The following is a 21,400-nucleotide window of genomic DNA, read 5'->3' as shown; positions in this document are numbered from 1 at the left end:
AATATTTCAAAAATATTAATCCTAATAAGTGAAAACTGAAAAGAGAGAAGTTCAAAAAACAGGAAAAGAAAAAAGCTGAAACTATTCAATGAAAATAATCACCATTGATTTTAGGAGAAAAATTTATCACTATAGATACTGATAAGCTGTTTCTCAATTAAACTGTAAGAATGCAAGAAATTATTAATTATCAATCACTCACACGAGTGGTTTGCTTGTGATCTCCGTCAACATAGTATATCCTATAACCTGGATTTAAATCGAAGTATGGAGTAACAGAAGGTCCTACATATGCTATGCTTGTGGGACGAGTAGGGTCAGCACCAGCCTCATCGTAGAAGATTTCAAACTCATCAAAATGAGTGTGACCAAAAAACTGAGCAGCAATGGTTGACTCATATCTGGAAAAATCAAGTGTATGGGTCAATAATAAATCTGAAAAATGCAAAGAGCTAACTACAAATTTAATATGCTAGAAATCGATCAATGAAATTCAAGCTTCATTCTAAAAACTAACCGATTAATTATGTAGTAATAATTTCTGCTCCAAACACGAAGACAATCTGGGTGGCCAGGAGGTATATGCCCAATTATGTGAACTTTTTCTCTATTGAACTCAGCCGCCTGAAGCTCATAAATCATCCACTGCAGTTCAGTAGCAGGATCAGTGCTGTTTAGTAGCAGCCACCTGATGAGACCAAAAAGTCATAATTACAATTTCCTCATAATCAAGCATACATGAGACATCAGAAATTTATTAGGATAAAAATGCATAAAGAGAATTTTGGAAGCTGAGGAAAACAGAACAATTACTGAAATGATTTCAATAATTTTACCAGTTTTTGTTATTGCAGTAATTCATGTTAAGAGAGATGATCCGAAAGCCAGGACGAACAAGAACAGAGTAAAAAGCTCCTCGTCGAATAGTTCCTGACACAGATGCCGGGAGCCACCTTCGCCACTGCTCATCAATGGCATTGTAAAGCCACTCCATGGAAAAATCTCCACGTTGGATGAAAGGAGGGGGGAAGCTGAAAAATAAAGAATTTCATGAGTAAGTACCACAAGAAGCTATGGTGATGTATATTGAATATATTATCAGTTGAAATATAATTGAGAAAGGATGTCGAGAATCTAAAGCACTGATTTCCAAGAATCACAGCTGTGACATGCACAAAATGCCCCAGGAGGAATCTTCTGTGTGACATTTGTGACTGATCACACAGCACGATAAGACTCCTGCTCCATCCACAATATTATGATACCAATAGCACAGAACACCCATAAGGTAAATGGCATGCAATCATGTCCTTAAGCATCATCCATCATGCAGTCACAAATACATGTTCTTGGAAACAAGGACTAATTCACTAAATGCCTCATACAAAATCACAAAATCTTACAATGTATGTATGATGATGTTTTTATTTAATAGGTGCAACAGTTGATTAACTTTCATACAAATCCTCACCTGTTGACTGGAGCACTTTCATGATTACCCAAGGCAGGAAAAATTGGAATGTTTGGGAAAATTGTAGAGAGCTGATCCACTGTCTGCCTTAAGACCATCAAGTTTTCTTCACGAGTTTGATTCCAAACATCATGAGGAGGCAAGTCTCCAGTCCATAGAATGTAGTCAATGTCCTAAAATAAATGGATGCATTAATTATTAATTAAACTAAGTGTTGTTGTACTCTATATAGTGAAAATTGCCGTGGATATGGAATCCCAGGATGGAAATTCCAATTGATTAAGTTCTTTAAGTAATACCCTAATTTGTGAAATGCAGTATGAAGCTTCCCTTTCATGCACACGATGTCAATGTCTAATGGATATTTGGGGAAAATATTACGTAAAAAGCATTTTACTGAATGCAGCATCTAGCATGGATTTGCCGAATGACATATGTATTATCACAGACTGTATTCCCCTTATTTGGAGAAGCTTCCATTAATATATATGAAAAAACAACAGGTAAAAAAATGTTGTTCTATCAAATTTACTTACAGGATGAGTATTAGATATGTGCTCCAACATGGAATCGACAGTCCGCTTGGGAGTGTCACACTTGCGGTAATCTCCCCATCTGCCAGCAGCTGCAGATGGATGAAGTGGCCTTCCATTAGTCAAACGGCAGCATAAAGGCTCGTTGCATTCAGCATTGGTGCCTTCTTCGTAATAAGGGTCAAAGTGTGTGTCTGACAAATGCAGGACTTTAAAAGTTGGTGTTGTTCCAGGCTGTGAAAACAGTAATGAATTCTTCAGGTCTTTCATACTTGAATTGACAAAAAAATAAGGCATTGAAAAGTAACACTGCAATGTTGCTAACTTTAAGTAAGATGGAAATACAGTAGCATAATACACATCTGTTACCAACTCTGTTGTTTGAAACTAAAACTATCCATGAGAAAATTCACAAATCAAACATTTTCTTAGTTAATAAATATCACATTGAACCAATATGCAATATGTACTAACAAAAACTGACCAGGAAATTACGTCCTCAACACCAGGCTGAACAAGCAATCATTATACATATTTTGAATTCAGATATGTATGAGGCTCTAGATCATGAAATGTTTATAATGATAAAATCAAAGAGCTAATTCCATTTTGTTTTTTCAAACCTACGCAATAATTAAAAAATTTACTCCTACCTTAGGAGGAGGATTACTGGTAATGCTAGGCTTTGGAACTGGAGGAAACTGAACCTTCCATTCATGTGATGGATTATCCACTTCACCACATGCATCACCAATAACGAAGCTGCAGACTTCATCTGGCCCAATATCTACTCGTTTCAATACATAGGTAACTTCACCCTGAAGAAGAATATGAAATGATGCATCCACATAAGTCCATCTCATTTCTTTCTAATACAATAAAAACAAGTTGAAAATAATAATAATACAAAATTATTATGGCCAGTGGCATAGCAAGGTATGTATCAGGGGGGGTTCCGACCCTTCCCCCGACCCCAAAATATAAAAGCACACTTACTTTGCATCTCAAAAGAAAACTAAAGATTGAAAAAATCATGAATTTACAAAAGATTTATTTAAAAATTCAGATTTTTTTATTATGAAAAGTTAAAATTAGTTTAAAACCCTCTACTTAGTACCCAGTTTTTCAAAAATTTCCCCCCTGGTTTTGGACCCCCCCAAACAGAATTTCTTGCTACGCCACTGATTATGGCAAATTATAAAATATTTTCATCATATCCAATTTGATAAATATTGGATTAATATTTCCTGCTTAAATGCAGAAAAAAGAATTACAGGTAGCATAATATTAAATACACTTTAATGATCAATAACCTACCCCAAACAGCTCAGTGATTCCATCACATACACGAGGAGTTTGAATTTTCAGATTTACACAGAAATGCTTGGTTATTCTGATGATATCTGAAGCAGTCCTACCAGTTTTTATATAATGCTGAAGCAATCCAACACCTATGCATGGAAAGATATTTTCATTAAAATGATGTAATTCCATAATATTATATCCACATCATGACAATATAAATGCATGTCATTAAATAATTACAATAGAATCTAGAGAGATGAGACATTTACTAATCAAAATAGGCACCCAGTGCCATAGCCAAGGGGATGGTTTTCCAGGTTACGACCTGAGCCTTTTAAAGAGGCTAAAGGGAGGACCACCTCCATACACCCTAAAAGGCCCCCAGAATCTTTGGCCCCCGCCCTTTCAAAATCCTGGCTACACTACTGCATAGGCACCCGTAAAAATTACATAATTAATAAGGGTGTGCATAAGTAATGAGATAATAGATTTTTAAAGGAAACAAACCTGCTTTGCATGCTGTACAGGACACTTTGGACATAACACTTGTTTCTACCTCTGTGACCACTTGTTTCAAATTTAGCAGCCGAAGAGCTTTGTCCACAATACGAGGAAGGTGACCCTTTTGATGCGTATCAAATGCATTCCATGAAAATTCCAGGGAGCGACTGCCATTTCTCTTCTTTGCAATCAACTGTTAAAAGGATAATTACTCCTTTAAAAGCTTTCAGTGGTCATAGATAAATTATGATAAAATTTAAAATACATACAAAAATAAAGATACGTACACCCTATACATTTCTTGAAAAATTACAAATTTATAATAATTAATGACAACAATTATGGATGTAATTCAAACAGAGAAAAGAATCAACTTAAAAAATTATTTATGTGAACAAGTTCTTTTTATTCAATTAAGATCGAAATAGAAGAGCATTATCATACATAGATCAACATTTACATATGCTCCCAGTAAAAATGAAAACTAAAACAATACAAAATGGTCTTACCTCATTAATTTCTTGGTCTATTTCTTTAATTAAAGCAGTGTAATTCAACCGCAGGGCATTAAAATGCTGAATTGTTTGCTCCTCTGAATCATAAGAAACACTATTTTTTTCAGGTGTATTTTTTGGTGAAGGGCCATCAATGACATGCACTCTTTTTTCCACTGGAGTTAAAACAACCTCCTCCATAAGTAAACCAGTTCCATTGAAACCAGCAAGGTAGCCTGATTGGTTCATCTTCTGCATGTGCCATTCCCTCAACCAACTGTACCCATTGTCTACAGTCTCCTTCTTACTAATATTCTCCAAGCTCTTGTTTTGCCTCAATTTCATAAATAACTCCAATGAAGGAAGCGGGCCACCTATAAAACATATACATATCACATTTTACTTGTCATTTGAAAAATAATCACATGAAAAAGAGATTGCAATGTGTAAGGTGAAATAAAAACTTAGATGTTGGAATTTGTAAGTAAACTAAGCACCAGCAAGGAAATTCAGAAAAACCTACGATAAACTAGAATTGTATGAAGATCTTACTTTGTGGAATCTTTCCGTATCAAAACAAGAACAGAAATTTATGTGGAAACATTTTATTATGAGGTATCAGTGGAGAACCCAAAGTAGTGCTCTTGTTTTAACCAGGATCAGGTTTTTAATATAAAATGCTGCAAAGGATGGCCATTATCAAATTACACTGTTACATTGGTCAAATCACAAACTGCACTAGTCCAACTGATGGGTTTTCAAACTCTTGGGCATTAGAAAAACTTAAAATCTATTAAACTTCTGGATGAGAATACATATAAGTCCCACAACTACACCTATATGCAATCTTCCTCATGAATTCTATTTCCTATGTTTTATGCCTGTAGCTCATTCGACCCCTTGCATCAGTCATAGGCCATTGCCACTAGCGACCACCACAAGCCACTGTGCATACTGCTGTGCATTATTATTTATGGAATCTATGCATACTTGGTTCATGAGGGGCCACAAGTCATGGGTTGGAGACCAGCTCTCGATACCAATGATGGCCACTAATTAGAGATGGACAAAATGTCGGTCAAAATCAATTTTTAATCCAAACGAAAAGCTCGACTTTTCAATAAAAATCTAAATATGAACCAAAAGATTATGATTAATGGAAAAAACAGATGGTTTATTTTTGGAAAAAAATACAGTACTTAAAAAGCATTTTTTTTCATTCGAAAAACACAATACACATTTGAGCGGTAGAAAAAAATCTGCTCATAAAACATGATTGAATTTCTAGTGGTAAACATTTACAAATGCACGCACATAAAAGTTTGGGGATCACCTCTTGAAACCATTCTGCTTCACTTAAATTTTTAAGAAAGATCAACTTATGGACCAAAACTTTCTTGATGATAGAGGGCGTACCTTTTCATTTATACTGGCCTTGAAGAGAAGTCTCTCACATGGTACGAATGACATTATCAAATGCCGATAGTGATGCTGCCGAGATCAAACAAAATGTACAAAATTGAAGTTGAAAAATCAAGTTTGGATGGAAACTGGAAGATCATGGCTCGATCTAGATCCCCTCGATCTTTGACTGTCAAAACTTGATTTTTGATTTAATCAAAATCGATTTTTTTTCATCACTACCAGTAATCACCAACCCCTGCCATCACAAGGTCCATAGAGGTCACCATAGCTCATCTCCTATTGTTTCTCAAATTTTAATACTGTATAAGTTAGTGGCCACTGATATTAGCTATGGACCAAGAGGCTAGCAGCAGTCACTGTTGGCCATGACAAGAAGCTGATGCTGGTCATTTGCCACTTCTGATAAATGCGATAGGGGATACAAACAGGAGCCAATGTTACTACATATTTTATAGCCATTTTTTCTGATTGAGTTTATTCGGAAAAGAGCAACCACAACTAGCTTGCAGTCCCCACAAGTAACTGACACAAGTACCTACCCTAGCTCAAACTCAGCCAAAACATCAAGGCAGTTACAATAATTTATTTGAGCACCATACTGGAAGATAAAAATTCTTTGATACCCTATCAAAAAGTTCATACCAGTTCCCAATTAAAGTAAGAACTGAAATTGGACAAGTCATATCAGGAACATTCATAGAACTGATGTTCCTGATCTGGAACATACATATATGGTACTTAAGTTCCTGAGCTGGAAGTAGTATAGACTAAAGAACTAATTAATATTATATATTAGTTTCAGACCGTTTCCATGGAAAGTATGCTCGTATTGTCTAGTTTCATAACTGGAGTATATTTTTGATAGGGTGTGCCCAAAAAAGTAAAAATGTTGACACCTAAAAATGATGATGATAAATATATTGGCATACCTTGAACGGTGTATGTGCATGATAGGAAACTAAGAATGAATATGATAACAAAAATAGGGAGCCTTGATGTTAGACAGCTTCTTCTGGGCCATAATGAAAAACAATTCCACCGCGGTAATGATGAAACCATTGGTTGTTGCTCCATTTTTTTGTGCCTGTTGGGAATGCAGTGGAATTGTTCTCTCACTGTCAGACATCCATCTTGCGACCCAAGCCTGGAAAAGGAGACAAAATAAATCAATAAAGCAGAGAACTATGAACTATAAGTCATAAAATTACCTACATAAAATGGTAGTGGATTTTCTTTGTTTGTGATAATAAATCACAACAAAAGTTTTACCCTTGTTCCACTGCATACTTGAGATGTTTTATAAATTCATTTCATCAAGAAGTATATTATGCATATCATCAATAAACAATAAAATTAAAAAAACAATAAAGAGTTGAATTTGTTCAGATAATTTCAATTCCATTTATTTGAATCGGCTTAAGGTAAAGGGTTGATATTACCACTGAAATGTGGAAGAAGTATTGGTGAATTTTCTAGTTTAATTTCATTTTTTCTAAGCATAGTTATTTAAAGAGAATTTTCATTCATTCCCAAAATATTGCATTTTTATAAATTATCAACAATAGTTTTTTTCCTTAGTAACGTTGATCTTGGTTTTACAAAGGAGCCTATCAATTAAGGGTGGCAAAGGGGCTAAGAAATAGATTCTTAAAAGTTAAACTGTGATAACAACGACTGGGAATAATTGATCAATTCAAAGTACTTCTGAAATTTTTCAAAGAAAGAACATGAAACCTAAAAACGGCAATTTCTAATACTATGTTTTCTAATGGTTAAAAAGGTGACTACTTCCTATTTTAACCTCACTCATCAAGGTGAACCGACTTCTCCTCTAGTTGGTCAAATGATTTTTAAAAATACTGCAACAAACGTTAAGTCCAATCATCACTTTAAGGGTAGATCATTAGCAATGAGATATTTCCATTTTTGGTGGGAAATTCACTCTTATGAACTCCAAACTTCTTTCAAAGGAAAAATATGAGTTTCCTTGGGGTTACCCCACATATATGTACATAATTTAAATTTCTACATCTCTTTTGTACCTATTTTTCTCCAATCTATGAAGGATAGCAAAACCTCTCACTATGATTGATCAGAAATGACTGTGTAAGAGAGTAAAAATCTTTATTATTTTGCATCTTCTTAACATAAAATATCAGCTATTCATATAAAAGCAATTCAGTGGAAAGGCATTCTAAAGAGATAAGTAACTTTGCAAGAGAACCACAAAGGTAAAAATACCATATTGGTGATATTTACCACATGGATTCCAAGAGGCTAAAATATAATTTTTTGTGCTATAGGCAATTATTGATAACCTGAATATGGATGTGAAGTACAAATACTATTAATAAACAGTCAACATTAATAGCATTTGTAGCATCGATGTAAGTATGGTTATTACTAGGGATGAGTCGATTCCACTTTTTTTCGATTCCGATTCCTTCAAATCGATTCCCGATTCTCGATTCGGATTCCATCGATTCTTAATCCTTCTAAAATTTGGGATATTGATTTATCTGTAGCATTGCTGTCATTAAAATTTAAGAATTGAACGGAATAAAATAACTAGGGATGGTCGGATCCAGGATTTTTTTCGGATCCAGATTCGGATCGGATCCTTGATTTCTGGAGCCAGATCTTTCGGATCGGATATTTTCGGAACCAAATGCATTTTAAAATTCAAGCTATTAAACAAAGTAATTATTCAAGTCAATTCTGGGTAAGTACATACAATCAAAGGAATGCTTTTTAGATTTTCATACACATTTTTATAGTTTTATAAATTAAAAATCATATTATAGACTTTCAAGTTGTTTTTTAAAAACATCTTTACATACTCAGGACCTAAACTGTTACGCTTGGATTTGGAAATGAAAATAGGAAAAATCTTAGGGTGAACCACTGACCAGTGGCGTAGCGAGAGGGGGAAATCCGGAGGATCCGGACCCCCCAAAATATAAAAACACAATTACTTTCCTTCATAAAAGGAAACAAAATGTTTAAAAATATGAATTTACAAAAATGAAAAAAAATGAATCTTTGAAAAATTAAGTTATTTATATTATGAACGGTGTTAAAATTAATAAACGGACGAGGATGGTTTTCTGAAATCTGCGACGTAGTTACTTTTGACGTGGTTATTATCCTACGACGCTGAGATTCCCCCGATGATTGTTCAATCTCTTGGGAAGAGTCACCCTACGTGCCAGTCTTATTTTGCCTTTTTTTATTTTCCACGGCTGAAATTCTCTTACGTAACCTCTGCGAGAGCTTAAAAACAAAACGGTTCAAGAATCGCATGCGACGGCGCATTTGAAGAGAGAATCAGAACTCTTTCCACCCTTATGGACCGTTGCATTCACTGAAGCTATTATTCAAAATTTCGGATCCAGATCCGATGTCTTCCGCGACTTTGGATCCGATTTATCCGATGAAGGGCAATATCCGCGGATATTTGGATCCGAGGTATCCGATCCGACCATCCCTAAAAATAACAATAGCCGCGGTGGCTACATTCTCGTTTGGCCGCGGTGGCCAAACAATAATGTAGCGTCCATTGCGTCCATACATACCAGAGCAGCCTGGCGGGTGCGCGGTGGCGGCCGAACGCAACCTGTCGAGTACGCCGGGAGGCCGCGGCGGCTTGTGCCGAGCAAGTTTCAACCTTCTCAAGGGTTGAATTGATGACACTGGGCTATACAAACGTCAATGTGTCTAAATTTTTTATTATTGACGCAGAAGCGTGTTAGTCTAAAAAAATTATATAAAAAACCGCTCTCTGCGCGTATTTATATGAAACTTTTTTTTCACAGGAAAACTCGCTCTCTGCACGTTTTTATTATCATCAGACTTCAAATATCATTCGAAAATTTAAAAAAATGTATTTCGATCTATTATGCGTTAAAATTGGTGGTCCAGATGAATTCTCCGATGATGATTCATAATCGCAATAATTTGATTTGCCGTGACCAGCTGTTATTAAAAGAACGAAAAACGTATGCATTGCTTCCCGATCCCGTGGTTTCCAATTTTTTTTCTCTGAGAGTTGCTCATGAACACGCGCCATTTCAGGGTTCATCGGTTTGTCGCTCTTGCCGACATTTTCATGTTTCCGAGGCCTCTCAGGTATGTTCGTCGCAGCACCCGCGTGCCGGGCGTATCCTCCGCGCGGGCAAGGCTGACACCGCGGCTGCTTGGGTGTGAGGCAGCCTTTATGCCCCAAGCTTATAGTCTCTGCTCAAAACATTTATCTTCCTGGAATCGGAATCGACTTTAGGCGATCGATTCTCGATTCCGATTCCATGCCCGAGAATCGGTGGAATCGAGAATCGACATTTGGAATCGACTCATCCCTAGTTATTACATTTAAATTGCTATTTAAGAGAAAGGGGAGGGGGAAGAGCAATGCTTTGTGACTGCCCACATCAAATCTGATACCTACAGCTGTGCTTGGGATCAGTGACTGGAATTTGGGAAATTACTCCTACTGAGAGGCCTACCGACATGACAGAAGGCTAAAAACATCAACCATGAGTACATTTATATAGCATACCTAATTATTTGGTATTATCATTTATTTAAAACAGCTGAAAAATCGAATTGATAAAAAATACTTTACAATCATTCTCCTGTGTAGTGTATCATGAAAAATCTTCTGAAATTATAATCGGCCAGTCATCATAAAGAAAATTAAAGTCATTAATATTTAAATTTTAGTCAGCAATATTTAACTATTTTTTGACTGGCAATCGGATATTTACCGCATCTAATCTTATTATCATGGTTTGGGGTCCCAAAAAACCCCATGCAAATAATTCATGGCTCTTTTTTCGTAACCCAAGTAGCAAAAGAATATTGAAAAATGATTTTAAAATTATTTCAAATAATTTTAAAATCAAAATATTATAAGATGGCTAAATTCATGACTTTTTCAAGATTTTAAAATAATGTATTAGGTGTTGCTCTTTTTGAGTCTTCAACCATTTGATCTCATTTTGTTGATAGTATATATATGGATATGTAGGAAGTAATGGCCTATTTTTTGCATAAAATGTCCCTTTTTTTAATTTCACAGAAAAATAATTATGTGAACATTATTATAAAACAATTTCAAAATTATTTTACACACATTTTAAAATAATTTGATATTTATTTTCTACTCATTTTAACCTAATGTTGAAATCATTTTAACATAATTTTGAAATAATAAGGTAATTATTTTGAAATATTTTTAAAACTCATATAAATTTTCATTGGTAAGTATAATCTTAGTCATACCAATGTGACAAAATAAACCAGTATAAAAATTATCATTCCTTTGAGGTGAATGTGAGATAACTACAAGTAGCTATACATAAAACAAGTAATACAGATGATTTTGGAGACTTCTTCTACCAAAAATGAATCCCTTTTTTCAAAACAGAGTTTGAATTTCGCGGTTTTCAGGACTTAATCCACAAAATGGTATTTTTTTGGCAGTTTTCCATAAGGTTTCTAGAAATTTAAAGTAATGAATTTATGGGAAAATTATCCCAAAAAGAAGGCATATAATTGAAAATGGACATTGAATGATCTCAGAATGCAATCAAGCAACGCCTGAAAACACTCTCAATATGTGCTTTTTTGCATACTAAAAAGGGATAAGGCCTGAATTTAAGAGATTTAGGATAGCAAATATCTCATAATCCTAACAAGGACATCTAACTCATATGTTCTCAGAACGTCTCGTGCAGTGGCAGGTATTCATTGAAAGCACGAAGATAAGGAGATTCTTCACTTCTCACGATGATTGTACTACTTCAGTCGAAATATTCATGCATGTTAAACTATCATGCTATCATGTAGGTAGAATAATTATTAGGTGGGAAATTTTTTTTTTTACTGTTTCCAGCACTGTTCGTAATTTCAAACGTGTTCAAACTTATATCATATTAATATAACAATTAATCATTTTATAAGGAAACTGAGTTAGTTACGGCGTATTTTAAAACAATTTAAAAAGTATAATTCATAGCTCCTTCAAGAGTTTATATTTTTATAAAGACAATTATATTTTAAACTTATGTTAAAATCATTTTGAAATAATGAAAAAAAAATTGTAAGGTTGAAACAGAGAGAGCTAATATGTTTTCAAAATTAAGTTAAAGTCATTTCAAAATGTTCTCGCAATTTATTTTAAAATACTTTTTACATAAGATTTTGCTACTAGGCAATATGATCTTTTGAAAGAGAGTAATCTAGAATAGCTTTAACTTTACTATCAGCAGAAGAAATAGAGGTAGGAAATATTACGAAGTAGACTTCTACATTCGAAAGAAAGAGTCACTTGATTTGATATTACAAAATATTCGTTTTCTGGTATTTATTTTCTAATCCCATCCATATGATACTTTCTGTAGCGATAAATGCACTCCGTGCAGGATGACTACTACCCACTAATTACCTCGATGCAAAAAGGGAGCCTCAATTTTATTTTGGGTGAGCTCGTTATAATTAACTCAAAGAGGAGGATTGCATCCGGGATGAAAGAATTTCCTCGAAATGGCATGGGACACAAACCTGAAAAGGTATGCGACCCTCCAAACGCATGCGTAAGGCAAAGAGGCCCGCTACCGAATCTTCAACTCGATAGTGCGACGAGAGGATATCGGTGTCACATGACACGAAAAACTACTATAGCCTCGGTTTAGTAGTGATAGATGGTAAATACATGTAATGGCCTCGATCATCATTTTTGTTATAGACGGTTGTGATCGAGTTTTGGAAATAAAGAGACCCGTATTTTTCCGAGTTACGATTCGTCGCCTACTTCTCGACCTATTGGCAGCGAAAAATTACAAGGTCTCAACCCTTTCAGTGATACGTCGATGTTGTATCTCCTAATCTAAAAAAATTAACGAACCACTATAGTCCTTCATTATTTTTTTAATTTCAAAGTTATTTTCAAAATAAAATATAATGAGATCTAAAATATCATAATCATCAATTCCTCCATTAAAAATTATTTAACCCAACTTAACAATGATCTTAGTCCCCCCCCAAATATATAGCAAATATTCACCACAGATTGCGGATAAGTAAGCAACATATATGATTTTCCAGGAAAAGGCGAATACCAGAGCACTGCTAACGCTGAAGTCAGCGTTTCTTTGCCCCGTATTCTATTTCATTTTCAGGGAGGAGAGCAACTCAGCGTCGGCATGAGCCTGCTCTAAACGACAGGCGCCAAGGGGATCATGGCACACAAAAGGCGTCATAAAGTTTTTTAAAGAGTGTCCGTCGAAATTAAAATGATGCAGACTCCCCATTCCCCGCCCCTATAGTCTGTCTAAACAGGGAAGGCAGGTAAGATATAAAGGCACCGCTCCAGAGCCCAACCATGCCTCAAGTTCTACCGTCCGCCAAACAATAGGGTCCGGTCGACCGTGCTCTATTATGGAGTCGGAGTGAAGTGCTCTATTATGAGTCGCTCTCCACTCTGGAAATTTATCACATATTAGTAAGCGTGATTTGTAATTTTTCTTACACTTTTGATTTCTACAAGTGATTTCATGAAAAAAGAGTCTAAACACGACGGAGTTAAGTCAATTAGTATTAAGTAACTCTTATTGTCACACGTAAAAAAAGGAAAATACAATTTTTTTGCAACAACTAACAACCCTAGCAAGTCACCGATACTTCTCCCTCCCTTGCCGCCCTCATCAGACTTCCCACCCCCATTTTAGTGTATATATGTATCTTTGTGAGATTCTTCTTATTGAGCCTGATGGTGACCAGTGGCGGATCTAGATGAGTTGGACCAACTTTGAGAAATTTGGGATTTTCAAGGCTCAAAAACAACTGTTTTAGGTTAATTCTTTGAAGAAAAAAGACACAAATATGCAATATGTTTAAAACGAATTTGTAATTAAATTCGTAATAGTAGGAAAATTTAATGGAATATATAACTAAATATTGTTTGAGCAAAGAGGCAACCTCCAAAAAATTCATTTTTTTTGCGATTTCCCCTTACCCCAACAGATCCGTCACCTATAATTCCCTATTTAGCCGAAACCGATGACAAATAAATTGTATGAGGAATAAAAATGTCTTCACTTTCATTTATTTAAAATATTAAGATAAAAGACGACTTTGGAGTCGCTAAGCCATTTGAAATGAACTCTTGCCACCGAGTCCTGCCTCATACGGCGTGCCATCATCCGGATGGCCACATGTCCCGTTGATTCTCCTTCCCTACACTCCCATCGCCTTAGTACCTTCGCCACTCCCACTCTCACCTCATCTTCCCTTCGCCTTTTACGGACGCGATTCATTTTTTTTTCATTTTTATTTCGCCGTCGTCCCGCAGGCCACAACCGTTATCCTCAGCACCACACCGCAAAGATATGCGCCTACGGTTATTTCCTACGCGATAGGTGTTCGTACCTGCCTCACGAGAACGAAACGGTGAGAATGGGAGGGCTTTTTTAGGCTCCTATCTCAAAATTTCCGTTTCTCTTTCGATTTATTTTTCGCCGAAGGGAAGTAGAAGAGCGCCGTGGTCAATAGAAGATAAAGGCCACTGTGTCGGAGGGGCCTGGGCAATACATCGGTTTATCGTCATTGAAGACGACACTGAGTTTTGAACATTCACGATATATGACTGCCCTATTAGGCGCATATCATGATGAATCGTTAATCATCGATTCCTCCCACAATTACTACGATTATGTGTATTATTTTCATCGCCACTTTATCGATACGTTAAAATTATCCTATCACCATATCTAATTTGAGGTATGCTAATACTGTAGAGATCTCTCGAGGGACTTGATTAATTTTCGGGGGCTCTCCACCTATACTTAACAACAAAAATTTATATTAAGGTATATTTAACAAAGATTGGGGTAATAAATCACGTGTGTGATTATTGTTATTCCATTTTATTAATAATTTAAGAGATTATAGTGCCCATTTTAAGCTGTAGAGCAGCAGGTTTTTAAATATTGGGTATATAATATAAAGGGAATATTTTAATCAGCGAGCTGCTAGATATCCTTTTCTCCTTCTCATCTATTTTATACACATATTTTATTATATATATTTTATATGTATATTGCGGTACTAATTTACTGTAGTGTGTCAGCATACTGGCTATTAAAAGTATGCAATTTCCCTATTCCAGAATACTACTGCCGATGGTAACATTTTATTGAGCCTAAAATTATACTCTAAACTCTTGTATACAAAAAGGCGGTAGAATATTAACTATAAATAGGAAAAATTCCATGCATCGCAATATGCTACGCTTCCAAAAACACAGTGTACTTAAGGGTAATCCAAAATTTGGAACCTAAGGTGACATATGATTTTATAAATTTTGAGCTCTCAGGCACGTTTCACTTCCTCAAGTAACCAAGGAGGTTGTAAGTATCTGGAGGGGGCGCCACTCATTTCGAGCATGAAGCGAAGTGTGGCTAGAATGGGGGTGTTTGGGTAGGACAAGCCACGCCCACTTTGACCAAAACATTGACAATCCCATAAGCGTCAATGCTTTTTATTTGGCGAAACTTTTGGTCATAACTCGTTAATACATTAAAATAAATTGAGGAACGCACAATGTAAATCTTGCTTTTTACTTCATTGGTAGGCTTCGCGAAGTTATGTCTCAAACATCTTTTCCCAAGGAAAAATTATTATCAATTACCACGGTTACGTTCTACAACAGGGGTTCCCAAACTTTTTTGTACCACCCCCCACCCCCCCCCGCTACACATATCAGCTTTCCATTTTGCAATACCCTATTTCCACGGAGCCGTACATACCAACTCCTACTAGTACAAGTACTTGTACTCGTATAAGTATGTGCCTACTTGATACGGTGAGTAGGTAGATTTTTTGTTCACTGTTGAATGCGGTAACGCAGAATGGAAAGATTCAATAATTGTACGTATGATGAAAATTAAAACAAGTATTACATGAAAAACGAATATAATTACTGATACAAAATTTAACATTGTAACACAGATACATTTTCAATTTAAGAAGGTGAAACACGGGGACGGGGACGGTTTTGGAGTCGGGACAAGGGAAGGGGACGGTTTTGAGAACCTTGAACTCTTGTGTGTTTTGTAGTTTTAAAAACTGTAACCTTCTTTATTCGCCGGGAAAGCATTCAATCATATTTCTTTGATAAAGTTTACAACTTTATTGAAACTTTACAAAAACAATTATGAAAAATTAGAAAGACTTTATTTCAAAGATCTGAGGAAATTATTTTTGTAATTTTTTTATTTATTTCATTTGGGTGTCACGCCCCCCTGGACTTTCTCCACGCCCCCCAGTTTGGGAACCCCTGTCCTACAACCAGCTCAGCTGAAAATAAAATTTTACGAGATTAAACTAGTCATTTACCTGCACTAATTCTGGTATTTAATTTTATTAAATCTAACGGAATACTAAAAATTACAGTAATAAAGTATATTTTCAAGGATATCCCAACCAGTAAAGTGGCTAACAGACACAGAGTTCATGCTTTAATAGAAGTATCGGGAATGATGGGAAAAATCCGATGACAATCACCGGCGAAATACTAATGATTATGGCAGCATTTTTCACTTTATGTAGATCATTTTCAGAACAAAACTTAGCCATCTCAAAATACAGTGTGTCCTCGTTTAACGTCGTCCCGTTTAACGTTGTTTCACGATTACGTTGCCCAAAAATTGAAACCCTTGATCATTTAACGTCGTTATTGCTTCGCGATAACGTTGTTCAAATTATGCGCGGCGAAAAAAAAATGAATGGCGAATAGGACGCAAGCGCATCTGATGTATAGTAAATATTACTATATTAATGCGATTGGTAATTTTCGCTCGACAGAAAAGGTTGGCGTGGGTAGCGTATGTTAAATATGCGTCTGAGCGAATAATTATCGCCTCATTTACCCATTATCCGTTTATTTTTCTGATGCCAACCGAAAAAAATGTCCACGAAGAAGAGTGGCTATCCTGGCGGTTCTTCAGACGTGAAGAAAAAACGGCGATATTAGAACAAAAACTTGGTATTATTAAAAGAATTGAAGAAGGTGCAACTGCTGGAGAGATCGGTCGAGTTTTAGGTTTGCAGGTCGAGTTTTTACAATTAAAATTTCTTCTGTTACTGAAAATATCGATGTTTCGCCATTAAAATACTTTCTTTTTAGTTTTTATATTTCATTTAATAATGCCTTCTTCCCAACCTTTTCGTTATGAAAATTCGTTTCGTTTCGAATGAATCGTTATCATGCTGAAGTGAATAATCGGTAATGAATGTTTCTCGCGATTTCCGCCGGGTTAAAATATTCATAGCATCACGAAAATTGACTCGCCCTTCATCCTCGTGCTTCCGAGTGTCAGAATCACATTTTTTTCGTTTTGGCCTGATTCAGGTGTCTCCCGATTGGTCACAAAGTCTGCTTAAAGTTACGGCTCCGATAATTGGCCTCCTTGGATTCTCGCCCGGGAAATTCTGGATTCTTCACGAAGAAATGGATTGTTAGGAACATGGCTAGGAACCAATTTAAATTTTTTACATTGTTTCTTATGGGAAACACTGCATCGTTTAACGTTGTTTCGCTTAACGTCGACTTTTTCAGGAACGAATCAACAACGTTAAACGAGGACTCACTGTATCAGTCGGAGACTAAGTCTTAAAATTGTCGAAGAACGCAAATAGAAATCATTGAATCACTCATTATCACTGAATCTCTCAATCATAGAGCATAGACTTCTACTAAATATTGGAATTCTGCCGCATGATGCACGACACTTCACTTATTGTTCCTACCTATTCCATTATCCTTCTCTCTCATTCGCTTCGCAAATATGGCGCACTACACTCGTCGATGGTAGAAAAACGAAAGCGGTAGACCTTGGAGAGTTATGTCCTTGGCCACGTTTATTGTCCTTCTGTGCCGCATTCTAAAACTCTGGCTCGTATCTTTCCTCGTAAAATATTTTTTGATCCACCGTCGCGCTAATATTTACATGATGAACAGTAGATTACAATAAAAGACGTTAACTCCGATAACCATATGCTGCGAATCCAAATAGCGCCATGATTATTTTACCAAATAAAATTAAGAAACGAATGTCATTACTTATACGGATATATTTATGCTTGAGGCTTTCGTAGCGCTGGATTGCAGTTCTCTCCATTATCGGGTTAGCTGCGTCGAAATCGATTTCCGATGACGTTTCGTAGCATATGCTGGCCACATCTTCAGATCAGATCAGGTGACACACCTGATCTGAAGATGCATAGTCCAAACCAGCATAGGCTACGAAACGTCATCGGAAATCGAATTTGACGCAGCAAACCCGAAAATGGAGAGAACTACACGGATATAATTTCAAAGATAATGATATTAGCGCATTGGCATACGAGGATGAAGGTAAAGATTAGAGAGCCATGAGCCACAAAGATAAATTAAACGGAAAGTAAGAAACCCCCACTTCAAATAAGGTCTTCACCAAAAACTGAGTAATGACTCAGTGAAATATAAAATTATTTTCCACAGGAAAAATAAAAGTACCTGGAAGAAGAGGAATTTGAAGAAATTTAATGTAGTGCGAAGAAAAAAATGGCAAAAGTTTTTTGTACTACACATTATCAGAGATAGGATATGACGTGGCGGCCAAATTTATGTAATAAAGAACATCCTTTTGCATTACTTCCGCGCTTACACCACTCCCTAAAACACGCCGTTGCCCATACTATTTATCTTCCCCATTCCGTGACCAAGCTTTGCTTGCATAGCCTCCAGTGATTTCCGTCACTATGTACCTCAAGTTTACTAAGCGCACCTTCTATCACCATTCTTCTGCTTTCATTCCTCTTCCAAAAACCAAGAAATCATGATTTTCTTGTGGCTACATTCATTATTATTCAATACTGTATATAGCGAGTCAATTGAATTCCGCAAGCTGTGTCTGCCTTTGCACTAATATTTTGCTTAAATTTAAGAAATCCTAGCCAAATTTACGAGGAATGCATTGGATCCCATAAACAGGATTAGTAAGTGCTCTCATGTAAATTTAGACAATGCTTAAATTTATTGCGAGTATTTCCGTCCTATTTTATTGCGAGTATTTCCGTCACAAATGTTCACCGCGTACACACGAATTTATTTATTGTAAACAGGTAGATCATAAGTGGCTCATGTGGGCTTAATAGTACTTCTGTTTCCCTCGTTTTCATGGCTATTCAAAAACATATTTTCATAATTTCCTCTCCATATTTCATATTTCTCAAAATGATTGTCCGATTACTTCAACAACGAAAGCCATTTTTCCATTTCAAATTTCCCCTGGCTGAAGGGTTAATTAAGTTTCAGTCGTTCGCAAAGTGACTTGAAGAGCTTCTTTTACCAAGAGAAAGGAAATATTATGGGAGGGAAGACATTGGAGCTATTGGCTACCAACTCCATCACAAGCAATGAAAAGATAAAAAATAAAATAGGACAACATAAATAATGAAAATGCATGACAAATATTAGCCAAAGAGTCGTATTTCAGTTCTGATTGATGAGAGAAGTGCTAAAAAAATTAAAACTATTGATATATTTAAATCTACTCAGGAGAGCTGTAAGAGCAAATGGAATCTTATTTAAAATCGCTAACGAAACATAAATAGAACAAAATTCAGGCTACCTATTGAAAAATATTAAAACTACCCTCCCACTTATGACCTTCATTACCGATAGGATTTCCACTTATATACGTACTTGAGAATGAGAAGACTGCATGACACAGAAATGTAGAATAGCTCAAATGTGTCAAGAGGAAGCTCTAATAGTTGGCTAACACGTCGCTGGAAGAAGCTCGAAGCAATAGAAGTGAAGCTTTTTACCAATAACCACGTCAATATAAACACGAAGTCATTTTCACCAAGAGGCCAAAAACGCAACGCACACGGTTAATGTTGACTATGAAGCAATAGCCCAGAGTGAGAAGGAGTAAACTACCATACAGAGGAAACGATTATTCTAGTTAGAGGAATATTTTTGCGTAGCAAAAGAAACTAAAGAAAAAAATCGTTGCTCTAGTCGGAAATAAGCGGAATGAAAACAAGAAAAAACATAAAAAGGCCGATAAAAAATAAGTTCACGGTTCATACTGATGTACTTATGATTGCTATTCATTCCGGTCATGATAGCGCTGACTGACAGGACACACTGGTTCTTCAGGGTGGAAAAATTTTGATCTATGAGCCCTGTAATTTTTGTGAGCAAAAAAAGCAAGTTGACCAGAGGGTAATTAAAAAAAATAAAACGGAATCACCCGCAGTTAATGAGACACCATATTATGTTGCAAAACGTGAGGTAGTTGTGTAATTGAAAAAAATCGTAAGAATTTTTGCATCGTAAGAGCGTAATGAGCTATTAGAAGTTCTCCTACGGAGCAATACCTACCTGACTAGACTGACACCAAGGTGAAATCGAACGCTGCATGACGGCGCAGTAAAATCTCACCGTCTAGAGGGTAAATCCTCCTTTTTCCTCCTTAACAGACAAAAATGACAGCAAGGGATGCAATGCCTCAGACATTTCAAAGGTGTCTCACGAGAGTTAAATTAAATTGAAGAGAGGGGAGAAAAATGATTTCCACACTCCATTCGTTACGAAAAACGGAGGTGGTCAGTAAAGTTCTCCATCATTTGCTAAAATGACAATTTACGCCTAAAGAAGGAATTCTTTTTCTTCAAGGCTTCAATTGACAGTAATACGAACTCGGATCTCCAGACTGTGCATCTGTACATACTTCCGCAATACACGAGTGCCAATAAAAGGAGTACTCCCAAGTGAATTCAACGAAATAAGTAAGAAAAAATCATTAATACTTTCACGACATGAATTAGGATTAAGCAAAATTAAAGGCGAGGACACAGTTACAGATAACGGGTAAATTTGAAACGAGGAAGACCATTGTGAAGACAACAAATCTTCCACGAGGGTTGGAGCTGACGGTGATATTTGAGCGAATCCTCTTTTTTTAAATCCAGCTATTCCCGTTAGGTGACGCTGTTCCTAACTAGTCACCTCCAAGTCATTCGATCCTCGTCATCCCTAATCCTTCAAATCATTCTGGACACAGTCCCTACATCTCCCCCTTCGGTCTTCGTCTCGTCCTCTTTCCGTCTGCCAGCAAATTTCTGATTCTGTTCCCCACATACTCCTGATCCCTCCTAAAAATATGACCGAACCATTGCATCATTCCCTCTTTCACCTTCCTTGAGATCTTAACAACTCTTGCCATCTCTCTAACTGTCTTCTTCCTAATCCCATCTCTTCTTGTTCCCGCATCATCCATCTAAGTATTTTCATCTCTGCCACATCCAGTTTCTGTTCAAGGGCATTCTTGGCAGGCCAGGTTTCACTGCCATACGGCAGTGCTGGCCGCAAAATGGTTTTCTATTCTTTTCTCTTGATCCCGTTCCCAATCCTACGATCATTCAACACCCCTGATACTTTTTTTTACAGTTTCTCCACCCTACTTGGATTATATGGTTCACCTCTCTTTCCAGCCCACCACCTTTAAATAGATAGGAGACAAGATATTTGAACTTCCCTACTCTTTTAAACCTCTCCGAGTGCATGCGTTCATCAAAATTTAACTCAGACGTGACAGCAAAGTTAAAGAAGCAAAAAA

At 36.3% G+C, this 21,400-nt stretch overlaps 1 protein-coding gene across 2 annotated transcripts in view; it reads right to left on the bottom strand.

Annotated features, from left to right (window-relative positions):
* Window positions 1–21,400, bottom strand: part of LOC124153531 (sphingomyelin phosphodiesterase-like) — a 94,069-nt gene that overhangs the window by 9,075 nt on the left and 63,594 nt on the right. For both annotated transcript variants that reach the window (XM_046526758.1, XM_046526757.1), the window contains exons 3-12: window positions 6,659–6,873; window positions 4,320–4,678; window positions 3,817–4,003; window positions 3,322–3,455; window positions 2,658–2,822; window positions 2,008–2,238; window positions 1,472–1,644; window positions 837–1,031; window positions 518–688; window positions 203–401 (exon numbers count right to left, since the gene is read on the bottom strand). In XM_046526758.1, the coding sequence (XP_046382714.1) occupies window positions 203–401; window positions 518–688; window positions 837–1,031; window positions 1,472–1,644; window positions 2,008–2,238; window positions 2,658–2,822; window positions 3,322–3,455; window positions 3,817–4,003; window positions 4,320–4,678; window positions 6,659–6,803 (1,959 nt within the window). In that variant the 5' untranslated portion in view covers window positions 6,804–6,873. The remainder of the gene's footprint in view (window positions 1–202; window positions 402–517; window positions 689–836; window positions 1,032–1,471; window positions 1,645–2,007; window positions 2,239–2,657; window positions 2,823–3,321; window positions 3,456–3,816; window positions 4,004–4,319; window positions 4,679–6,658; window positions 6,874–21,400) is intronic.

Source organism: Ischnura elegans, chromosome 2 (genome assembly GCF_921293095.1).
Source record: "Ischnura elegans chromosome 2, ioIscEleg1.1, whole genome shotgun sequence".
Classification (NCBI taxonomy): domain Eukaryota; kingdom Metazoa; phylum Arthropoda; class Insecta; order Odonata; family Coenagrionidae; genus Ischnura; species Ischnura elegans.
This window is presented reverse-complemented; position numbering and strand designations above follow the sequence as displayed.